The 12,658-nt window shown below is 36.7% G+C and overlaps 1 protein-coding gene across 3 annotated transcripts in view; it reads right to left on the bottom strand.

Annotated features, from left to right (window-relative positions):
• Positions 1-11,765, bottom strand: part of LOC111873656 (protein N-terminal glutamine amidohydrolase) — a 35,946-nt gene extending 24,181 nt beyond the window's left edge. For 2 of the 3 annotated variants that reach the window (XR_002844413.2, XM_023868561.2), the window contains exons 1-4: positions 11,451-11,765; positions 2,699-2,852; positions 1,424-1,569; positions 251-375 (exon numbers count right to left, since the gene is read on the bottom strand). Coding sequence is in view for 2 of the 3 variants with exons in the window: in XM_023868561.2 (XP_023724329.1) it covers positions 251-375; positions 1,424-1,569; positions 2,699-2,852; positions 11,451-11,578 (553 nt within the window). In the remaining variant the exon portion in view is untranslated. Of the gene's footprint in view, positions 1-250; positions 376-1,423; positions 1,570-2,698; positions 2,853-11,249; positions 11,336-11,450 lie in introns of all 3 variants that reach the window. The other variant, XM_033755152.1, reaches the window with a different exon arrangement.
• Between the last annotated feature and the right edge of the window lie 893 nt (positions 11,766-12,658).

Raw genomic sequence — 12,658 nt, 5'->3', positions numbered from 1 at the left:
AATTTCACGCACACTCTTTGTTCCTTCTGGTCGGCCATCTCACTAATCGCCAAAGGGCTGAAACAGGAACGCACACAACAGAGCACCACAGACAAACCACTTAACTCAGACTGACGCCAGCTCACTAACAGTCGCGGGAGACCCCCAGCTAACACCACCTAGCAGCATAACTCGTAACTACAAAGCATGCGCGCACAACAGGTCGGTTCTGGTTATTTTTGGGTCCCCCTTCGTATGTACTATACCATACCTGATGTTGAGATAGGTGGATAATCAGGCGGAGGTTTGATCCAAGAACCATCAGCTCGCTTCATATGGCGGCGATCAGATGCAAAGTGTTGCAGGAACACTGATGCTGGTACCACTCGAAAATACCTAGTATCACGAATATCTAACATCACAAAACAATGACCACAGAAGTATAACACTGATTCTTGTACACAGGGTTGTGAGATGTAAAGGCTCTCACTTTTTATAGACAATTAGTTCACAGATGGCATTTAGGATGTCAGCCTTACATGCTGGCTGCCATTTACCCTCAGGAAGATTCATGATACTCATTTCTGTCAATGGTTTATATTTATTAATGGCTTCCAGATATGTGTGTGTGTGTGAAATAATTCCTCACTATTATGACAACACAAAAAAGAATATGCAAATGAAGCAGAAAGTACAACAAAATTGGAGGATAAATTAGGAAGTGGAATTTCCCTTCCAGAAATGATAAAGAAAATAAATAGAAGATTTGCTGTCAAGAAAAATGTGCATGCAAAACTTAAGCAGATCCCTTACAAAATCCTGGATGAAACAAAACACATCAAAATGCTGATCTTACAATACCTAATTTGTGAGATCAATAACCATAATACTGGAGATTCCTTGCCACAGATAGCTGAACAACCTCACTATCACAGGACAATCTGTTCTTCCTATCTTTTGAAGAAATGTCAAATAATGATCACATTTTGCAAACAGACCATAAAGTAAAATACTGCCTTCACTGTGACGATGACAGGTAGATGTTGGTTCATTTATCTACGTAACCAGAAATACTTGTATACACTGAATGGTTGAAAAAGATGCGACTTAAGTTGCAAATACTGATGGTGATATTTTTTTACAAGAGTTTAATTAATGTTCCACCCAATGAAGTTCAGGATTCTAGGGTAAAATTCAAGTATAAGTTATAAACAGTAACTATTAAATTCAACTATGTACATTTGAAGTTTCACCAAATTTGTGAACATTCTGTTTGAATAAACTTCATTCTATTTTCAGTCATCTAAATGATTGAATGACATAAACTATGCGATGAAGCTGTTGAAGTAAGGACTGAACAAAGTAAAACAAACTAATGCATCTAACACTCATGACATCTAATATATACTGGTAACAAATTTAACATTACATCTGAAACACCAACCTGAAATACTCTGGTTTGAGGATCTGATCAGTGCGAAATGTTTCAGTGACGTATTTGTGGAAGTATGTTGGGAATGGCAGTTCTGAGTCCAAGTCATACACGAGACATCGGTCATCAGGATTGTACAAGAACACCACATGGTAGTCCTGTAATCAATTCCATTTCTACGTGTTAGCTATGTATGTGTATTTGCAATATCTATTTTTTCATATGGCCTTCTTCACACCAAAAGTTCATCATGTGCTAGGTAGTAAATTCATTCTTATTTTTATGTTCATACATTCATTATACCACATGTCATGATCAGCACGTTGCCAGGCCTCTACCTGTACATGAACACAGGAAAATGAACGCATGCACTAAACATCCATGCCGAGTGGGATTTGCACCTATGATCCCAGCTTCCAAGCGAGTGAAGACAGTGTATGCCTTACACTGCTCGGTTACCGTGACTGGTGTAAATATAGCATTACACGGGAAATATCTATAGAAGTACTAAATGTATGAAAATATACTTTACATATTTACATAAGTTACACGTGTTATATTAAAAAATGCTGACAGTGAACACCTGCTTATATCATAGTAATGACAGAGAAAAGAATGTTGATGGCTTAACACTGTATTACTTTGCTACATGTTATTTCTTTATCCTCTTACCCATTTCCTGATGGATTTCCAATTCTGTGCTTTTGCTTTTTAGTACAGTATCCCACAATTAAAGAGCAGTTTTACAAATAAACTACATAACTTTACCATTGTTGTATGTGCAAACTGCATGTGAGTATGACCATCAAGTTCTCCATATCTGAATGTGTGTCTTTTATATGCGGTGAAACTTGAAACATTATATCTACAGAAATAATCCATGTTATACAGATCAGATTCCAAAACGTTGTTCTAAAATTTGTCACCTTCAACATGTTGTAGTTTTTTACAGCATGAAATGTGCTTCAATGTTGGAAGACACCATTTTTATGAGCTATTCTAATAGCATGTACGTAAAGTAGCAGTCCTGAAAACATTTCCTGAGTACAGATGGGGTGTCCAATTACACCTCTCTGGTAGCATGTGGAAGTCTTACTGAAAAGACATGCCCATTAGACAGCATTCCACTTTATAAAAAAGGCTGTAATAAGGGCCTATCTTGATTTTCATTGTAATGACACCGTGTAACATATAACAGTCGATTAATTTTGCTTACTGTTCTTGACCTACTCTATGATGGCTACTCGTATAAATAAAATAGTGCAGGATCTGTATGAAGTTTCTCACCCATATAACAAGCTTTTCTTCTTCTTTGCCAGCTCTCTGCCTCCAAAGAGGTACAGTATGACAGTCATTGGACACAAATACAATATGACAATGCTGCAGTTCAGATTGGTGTCTTGTATTTACATCACTGCAGAGTTTCCAAACATTTTCTTCACTGTCAAATGAACAGAAAGTGAAATTAATATAATACTGCAAAGGGCATATAGTAAACTCTCAGTTATCTGTATTCAAACACCTGGACTTCTATGCAAACGGATGAAATTAAAAAAAAAAATCACTGCTTTATGAAGTCATTAAAAAAAGTGGCAATGAGCATATGTTCACCCACTATGTGGTAGTCTTGCCAGCTGCCACTAGGCATGATCATCATCACTCATGCAGGTACCCATAAAGTCATAAAGATCCTTGATTACAGCACAGGCTAGCTGAATCTGTGATAGCTTTACGGTGTGTCCAAAACCTTCCACCCATCAATCTGCTGTGTCACCTAAGAAGACTCCTGTGCAAGAACTAACGTGAAAACACATTGTTTTGACTTTGAAACAGAAAATGAGAGAAATATGTAAAACGGGAAAGGGTTAAAATTACACAAAAATCGGGGTTTCATGTGATATTTTTTCATACAACTGACACACCCTACTCCCCACACATGGCAGACAATGGGGAGCTTACTGTATTATGGAAGGGAGGCACATCTAATGGCACACAGGGAAAAATAAGGTAACACTATATACATTTTAATTACTTGGGTACCACTAACAGGCCAGAATCATTGTCAGATGCAGCAAGACATTTACTTTGCAAGTCATTTTAATCTTACTAATATGCTGAATATTTGTAAAGTGACAAACAATTTCATCCCTACAACTTAAATGTCCTCCTGATCATGAACAAAGAAAAAACAGACTTTTACAGAAACAAATATTCTAGCTGATCTACACACCACAAGACTATAGATGTTAAAATAACTTCAAATCTAATACGGAGCAGAATCTGGAAAACACTATGATAGGTATACTAATATTTTGAAACTTACCTGGGAACAATTAAAAGACTTGTTTTATTATGACACTAGAGATAATGAATGCTAATGCAGGTTTGGAACAGATATTATAGTTTGACAGCCTAAGATTTATACTTAAACACACTCATAACAGTACACAATTCATGTGATATGATGCCACATAAGACAGATTACTGTGTTTACAGCATGGCTTAGTAGCAATACATGTATTTTCTGCCCCCAGACAGGGATGAAATTAATGTTACGTTCTGTGGAGTCACACATTTAATTCTTAACCATGCATATACCAGTAAACAGCATCCTCATGCCATGAACTATGTTCAGTTCATTGTACAGAATAGCCACAGCAAGACAGTTAATCTAGGACTGAACTCATGCACATATTAAAAAAAAAATTTTGCTCAGTGGGGGGTGGAGTCCAACTGGGTCCACTCGGCAGTGGCCACTGATTGACCTATTGTAGCCTGCCCCGGGTGATTATGATGATGGAGAATTTGGTGGAATGAAGTACTTGGAGAAAAATCTGGCCCAGTGCCACTTTGTCCACCACAAATCCCACTTGACCAGATCCGGGATCGAACCAGGGCCGCTGCCGTGGGAAGCCAGTGACTAACCGCTTGAGCTTAGGTGCAGCCTCATGCACATATTTAGTGTGTTTGCATCTATGCAGAATAACCATTAAAACTGTTCCAACCATCTGCTTAGACATATGAAATAACATCAGAAATGCTGAACAGATTTTATCAAAATTTGATCTTTTCAAGTTCTACCAACATTTTTCAAAACTTTCAGTTTTCATTAAAATTGAACAAAAATGATGGACAGTCTACATCAAGATCAATACGCAGTTCTGCACCAGTCTCAAGGGTAAGTAATTAAATATGTATGAGAACCAAAAATGATTCAAACAGTTCCAGAAAAACTCAACACAATTTTTCTGCAACTCTTATGGTTTTCAAAATACTTAAACAAAGGGTACAAATACCCCAGAATGTTGCATGTACTTTCAAACTTGAATATTCAACAAATAACAGCAGCATTCTGATCACAAAAGGATTACCAAAGTCTCTTATTCCTGACAGTAATTAAACAAACCTTGATCTACCTAAAATTAAAGGTTCACATATAAATACTTGGGACTCCACATATTATAACCCAATCATGTAGAGGGGGGGGGAAGAAGGCTGGTTTTCAGCTCTTCAATAAGCATCGCTCATGCAAATGATAACAGTTGATGACAGATTACTGCTGGCAGATCTATCAGTGCTCTTTTTTTTTCCCCCCTTGGCACTACAGCCCCAGTGGGCCTGGGCCTACCTCCATGAACTCCGTTCACTTCGGTTTTTCTAGATCTTACACATATGGTAGGACTCCTTGGGCGAGTGATCAGCTTGTCACAAGGCCTCTACCTGTAGACAAACACAGAAAAACGCACACAAACATCCATGCCCTGAGTGGGATTCGAACCCACAATCCCGGCTTCTGAGCAAGCGAAGACAGTGTATGCCTTAGACCGCTCGGCTACCGTGACCAGCCTATCAGTGCTCTATGTTACTATAATTTCATAAAGCTTTACAATTTTACAGAACAAAAAGAAATAGAGAAAAATACAAGAGATTTCTTCACTAAAATTTAAACTTTGCCTTCTTTTAACTTTCCTCTTAATATACTCAAAATGAATAGCTGCAAAAATGTGCCTATTAGCTATAATATATCTGCCTGCCTGTCATTCCACACGTAATAATTTGAGAACCATTTTATGATTTCCATAAAATTTAATACTGGAGGATTTTCTTAAATTTACCAATATATTTTAATTTTGGTTAAACTCAGACAAAATAATGGATCTTTACACCAAGACCTATGTGCATTTTTGTGGGCATCTTGAATGTAATTCATTAGATATTTAGTAGAAGGAAAAATTTTCAAGCAAAAGGTGTCAATAAATGAGACATACATTTTACATTCAAAACACTTTTTACATAAGAAGAAAGCAGTCTTCTGGGATTTGGCGCCGTGTATAAGTTTTATGCCTTTCAGACAATGAAACAAAAGGGAGTGAACATGCTAGAATTGTTATGCTATGCTTATAGATGAATTCATATTCATATTCATATTTATTTTATTATTATTATTAAGTTTATCATTCCAACATACAGCTATCACAACTATGTCAACATATGCGGGGGGGGGGGAAACGGAGTCATTCTTATACAAGAGAAGTTTTGGAGGATAAGCAATGAAAAAAAGTTTCACACTGTTCTCAGACACTGAACTACTTTTCATAAACTTGAGAGTGAGATAATTGATGATGTTCTTTTACATGTAACTGAACATTTATGAGACCTAAAATGGAAGGTTTTCAGTCATTATGAAACCCATTTGTATTTCCTCTAGAACAGGAAGGATTATTAATAAAACAGTATAAGGAATTAACTTAAATTTTAGGAGACAAGTTTTGAAAGATCCATATATAAATCTTCTTCCATTTGAAGGGTTCTATCTTATGGGACACAATGCTGTGCAGCCCATAGAAAGTTGACTGATGTTTTGGAGGAACATACTGCCTCCATCTTCAGGCTCAGAGAATAAACCAATCAAGAAACCAGTGTGACACAGGTGGCAAGTAGAGCTGCTTCATGCTGGTTTCTTGCGTGGCTTATTCTCTAACCCTGAAGATGGAGGCAACACGTTGCTTTGAAACATCAGTTGACTTTCAATGGACTACACCACATTACATCCCTGACAATGGAACTCTTCGCAACCACCACTGCGAGAACCTCAAATCCTTCCTGCAACTAATTTTTGGGGTGGTCTGAAGGAAGAATGTTCATGCATTTCACATGTAACTGTGAAGAATCTACTTCTGCTTCCATTTACATATCTGTAATAACAGTGTTCTCAAAATATGCAGCAACAAAAATTAAATACCAAAATAGTTTTAATGCAAAACATAAAATAAGGATACACAATTCCAAAACTGTATCTGACTTCAAGGGCATTGTGGCCAGCAAGCAGCCCCCACCCCCATCATATTATGTAAGTATTTTTTTTTTTCCTTGGCATTACAGCCCCTGTGAGCCTAGGCCTACCTCCATGAACTTCTCCGTTCACTTTGATTTTTCTAGATCTTACACATTTGGTAGGACTCCTTGGGTGGGTGATCACCTCGTTGCAAGGCCTCTACCTGTATACAAACACAGAAAAACGCGCACACACAAACTAAACATCCATGCCCTGAGTGGGATTCGAACCCATGATCCCGGTTTCCAAGCGAGTGAAGACAGTACATGCCTTAGATCACTCGGCTACCGTGACTGGCTTATGTAAGTATTAGTACAATATAAATTGTTTCCTAAAATATTGGGTGGATTAATTTAATTTTCTGCATATAGGGTTCTTCAAGTATAATTAGAATGTTCAAGTCAAGGTGGATGAGGTGGGCAGGGCATGTAGCACGAATGGGGGAAAAGAGGAATGCATATAGGATATTGGTGGGAACACCAGAAGGAAAGAGACCACTGGGAAGATCAAGGCATAGGTGGGTGGAAAATATTAAAATGAATCTTAGAGAGATAGGATGGGATGGTATGGATTGGATTGATCTGGCTCAGGATAGGGACCAGTGGAGGGCTCTTCTGAACATGGTAATGAACCTTCGGGTACCATAAAATGCTGGGAAATTCTTGAGTAGCTGCAGAATTGGTGGCTCCTCCAGAATGGCTCAGCTCTGTGAGTGAGTGAGTGAGTAAGTAAGTAAGTAAGTGTTGAATAATACATTCATTGACTTGTAAAATTCACCTACATGTGGAAAACGAAACAGTCTCAAGTACAAGCAGAATATGTAACATATTTTTACTTTCTTAGAAACCGTAAATGAACTCTTACTTGAAAAAAACTTAATGCATTCAGAAACTAGTAATACTACAATAAGCCAAAAAAATTCATTTGCTCTATTAGAAATAACATGGACAGAGTGTGAAGGCACTCACCAGAGGAATATTTACCCTTCAGGAAAGGGCTGTAAGGTACACAACATGGTTAAAACAACTGGAATAGGGAACTTGTAGATGGGGTACAAATTAGTTATTGGATTTACTGACCACCTACATACACCACTTGAACTATAAGCAATTACAGCGATATCGCTAATTTCCATCATCACAGCATCTGCTATGCTTTTTCCAGCTTGCTGTTTCTTAACTAGCAGTTCCCTAGCAATGACTTATATGCTTCAGCTTCCAATGCTCAATTTCTTTGTTCACAGCCACCTGTGTAGAAGTCCACTAAACTGCCAGCCCTCAACTAACTGGGTCCCAGGCTGGTGGCCATTTCACACCTCCTCCTCCTCCTTCTTCACAAACTGATTTTAAACTGACACTGCACTGAGCTGGTCTCAGGTCCTTGCTATATAGCCTTGCTGCGGACCCAAGGGCAAACACCATTCCTCCACTGTTGCACGCGTGCATGCCCCTGCGGGAATGTACCCATTGAGACATTGCCTAGAAACGGGTTGTGTAATCCTGTTCTATTATTGCGTGCATTTATGTTGCGAGCGCTACCTAGCAATAGCCACTGTTTACAGTCACTGCTTAGCACTGTCTGTATGCCACAATATTAACAGTATACTCACTATACATTCAAGAAGCAATCTTATATGCAAAAGAAAAGTATAACTGCGCTGTAAATAAACATGTACATAAATATAACACAAGAAATAATGACTATCCTAGGTATGTATATAATTTAGAACTTTATAACGGTAAACCATCAGTAGCAGGTTGAATCACTGTTATCCAGATTGGGAAAGGCATGTTATGCAATACGAATTATGAAAACATGTAGTAATGTTACAACACTTTAAATGATATATCATGCATACTTTCATTCACTTATGAGATATGGAATAGTTTTTTGGGGTGATTCATCAGAGGCCAAGAAGATCTTTCTCTTACAAAAGAAGACTATTAGAATAATAATGGGGATGAAACATAGAGAGTCATGTAGGCCAGCATTTATAAAGTTAAATATATTAACACTGGTCTCTCAATATGTTTTATCTTTGATGACTTTCATGATAAATAACTTGGAGTATTTTACTTTTAATTATTCAATCTATGAGTGACCAACAAGACACGAAAGAAATTTACATGTCCTACAATCACGTCTAACAATGAAGCAGAAAGGGGTCCACTGCATGAGTATAAAAATATTTAACAGTCTGCCTGATTACTTAACTGATTTTGTACACGATAAAAACAGTTTACAAAAGAAATATGGGATGTCCTAATACATAATCTGTCATATATTGTTGATGAATTTTTGCTCTTCTGTCAGGATCAACAGCTAAGGAATAGAAGGGGAGTGCATGCTGACTGATGAATGTCCCACAGTAGGCATCAATATAGACATTAAGTGTAAATATAATCTGTATTTTATGTTTACAATTAAGTTTATTTCAGTCCAATGTTACATATAATGCTTCCACCACTTTAGCACTTAGTTACCCAACATGTTTCGATTCTTAATGAATCATCAGAGGTACACCTCTACGATCAGGAATCAGCACAAGCAGCACAGCATGCATACAAACCACACAGTTAATAACAAGAACACACCACCAAGGGATAGACAACAATTCCTCTACTAAGGAAGATAAAACCAACCCACATTGGTTTATGAATAAAATTCTTATCTTAAAATAAGTTTATACACATACTCATAAACTTAATTTTAACGTAAGGAAGGCTGCTGTGGTGAAACAAATTGAATTTTTTATACGAAATACAGTGGAACATTATTACTTATCAATTAGGGAAGTGACTGCAAGTACGCCACTTCTAAGTAATACAATTCAAAAACGTTCTTACTAAGGAAAAAAAAATTTACATCAGTGTCTATACAACAAAAATCAACAACATATAGTGAGCATCATAAATGTTTTAAGTGTTTGTACTCTGGAAAACTTTTATGTATTAGTGGATTCCTGATCGTAGAGGCATACCTCTGATGATGATTCATTAAGAATCGAAACATATTGGGTAACTAAGTGCTAAAGTGGTGGAAGCATTATATGTCACACTGGACTGAAATAAACTTAATTGTAAACCTGTTAGTGTGACGGACCAGAATGAAACAAATTAAAAAAAAAAGTACTTTGTGTATTCATTTAGATGCACGTTATTTGCATTTATGTTTGTTTGTTATTGTGATATGGCATGTTGGAACTGTAACGATGTATTGTTGTTTGTAAAGCTTGTGACAAGTTTCATATTCAGTGCAGATTGCACTTATGAATATCTTGAAATGCAGATGTATATATGTATGTATGTAACAACTACCTTAAAATGCAATTGAAGGATTTACTTATTAAGGGATGCTGTTATTCAATACAAGATTATCTCACTGAAGATATCTGTAATATTGGCTACTGACAAGCAGATGTATAGAATCAGCTATATTTCTAACACACCTGGTCGTCGACTTACGACTGACTTCCGTTCTGACTGACAGGTCATAAGTCGATCTGGTCATATGTTGTCATATATTTATTAACAGTATTTTTTAACCTTTCTAATATTTTTATCATCTTTATAATTTATTTTTAAAAACTTTTACATTTTAATCATCTTTTACTTTTCATTTTTTTTTTGTGGTTGTAAGTCGGTGACCAAGTGTATGTTTGTACCATAATAATTAATGTATTTTGATAACATACATGGACATTTCCTATAGCAGTATATTTTGATCTACAGGATAAAATATGAATGAATGAAATTAACATAATTACTTAGGAAAACACAGGGCCGTGCTCAAGCGGTTAGTTGCTGGCTTCCCACTGCGGCAGCCCGGGTTCGATCCCGGGTCTGGTCAAATGGGATATGTGGTGGACAAAGTGACGCTGGGTCAAGTTTTCTCCGAGTACTTCGGTTTCCCCTGCCAATCTTCATTCCACCAATTGCTCCACAATCACCCTCACCTATCATCTGGGGCTGGTACAATAGGCCTTGGCTACAGGTATGTCAATTTTACTAGTAGCCTAACTCTCCATACAGGTGGTGTACCAGATTAATTCACCTGAAGAGCTCAACAAACTGTAGGAAACCCAAAGATGACCACACTATTGCAGTAAATAACAGTGGCAGCACCAGCATAGTAATAACGCAATGGGTTCAGATGTGATTATTTTTGTAGTGGAGAATAAAAAAATGGATATTCATCTCCAAATCATTTTAGTTTATTCGAAATTTGGTTAAGAAAACTGTCAAATCAGTCATATTTTTCAAACTCATTTTTACGCATTTGTAAAGATTCGGGTAAAGGTGATTCCTAAAATGTGTATACATTACAACATACACATAAGCTCTTCATTATCTAGTGTTCTACTAGCATTAACGCATCGAGTGAAAACAGTCCATGCAACTATACAACACAACCTGGCTTCAATGTGTAAATATGTTAAAATGGTATTATTAAATTCGCTACCCACTGCCATTACTCTAGAGATAGTGTCATAATAATAATTACAGACTTGCGTGTTCACACATATCAACACACTGCTGCAGCACGTGAATGTGTGCGTGTTCACATATTGATCCCATTGCAGGGAAGGACTGAAAGCAAGAAGTGCATATCTCTCAGGATCACCAAACTGCGTATTGGGGTTCACAACCTATAGAAATGGTCAGAACGCCTTATAATATATTAAATAAATAAGCAACGACTTACCAATAACATGGTGTATATTTGCAGTCCGCTCTTTGTGGAAAAAGATTTAGAACGGGTTTCTTTGTCGAGTTCGTAACAATTCCTGTATCTTGTCTTTGGAGTTTACCAGCTTGTGACACTGATGCCATGTTTAAATGGAGGTTAAATTCTTAAGATTTAAAATGCCATACTATATGTTCTTATAAAATGAACCATATTTTCGAACTACCATTCTCAACACCGTAAACGAGTATTTTCCCTCAGAACACACAACAATTCCAACTTTAACACAGTCATTTTGAGACAAACATTAGGTGCTTTCAATGCGGGCATACAGAGCGATACTGAGCGACTTTGATTTGAACATGTACGCAAACTCGTATAAAAATCTATACTCATAATAAATTTAATATTAGGTTTCCAAAGGAAATTTTGAAACATATTACAAACGTAACAATAATTTGAAACATTCAATACATTTATATTCAGTAAAAATTCCAGTACAAAAAATAAATGCGAATCTCGAAAGAGTACTACATATCAGAAACGGTGAAAATATCTGCAGAAAAGGAAAGTAGGCAACGAGCGGGAAAGGTTCAAACGTAAACCACAAGGAATACCTGTTAAGTGGGCAAGTGCCGACGTAGAAGGGTTGGCTTCTGACCCCCTCTCTAAGGATTTTGAACAAAAAATTGTATTGTATTTTATTTTCATCCGTTTTGCTACATAGTAACACTTGGACAAGTCATTTGGTAATACAAGTTAACAAAACAAATTTACAAAGTTACAAGCATACTTCCAACATTTGTTACAATCATAAGTAATATATAAATACAACATTTCAAATAATACACAAACTATTATATACAGCTCATGAATGCTATGACTTCCAAACATAAGTACTTGCACCATCCATTTTTTATTAAAACTAACTAACTAACACACGCAGTCACAGGAGCAAGACACAACACAAAGCACAATACACACATGAAAGTAGGTAGAATACTCCGATAGAAGAAGATAGGTGTGACTTGCATATTGAGGTACGACGTAAGAATGACAAATCCTGAACAGTTTTAATATTTAAAATTTATCATTATCATCATCATCATCATCATCATCATCATCATAAGTAATCTGTCAGACGACAGGTCCACAGTCTCTTCCAAAACAATTCCTCCACTTAATGCGATCTAGAGCTTTCTCCTTCAAATGACAGTATCCTCTTC

The sequence above is a fragment of the Cryptotermes secundus genome, unplaced genomic scaffold (genome assembly GCF_002891405.2).
Source record: "Cryptotermes secundus unplaced genomic scaffold, Csec_1.0 scaffold776, whole genome shotgun sequence".
Taxonomy (NCBI): Eukaryota; Metazoa; Arthropoda; class Insecta; order Blattodea; family Kalotermitidae; genus Cryptotermes; species Cryptotermes secundus.
This window is presented reverse-complemented; position numbering and strand designations above follow the sequence as displayed.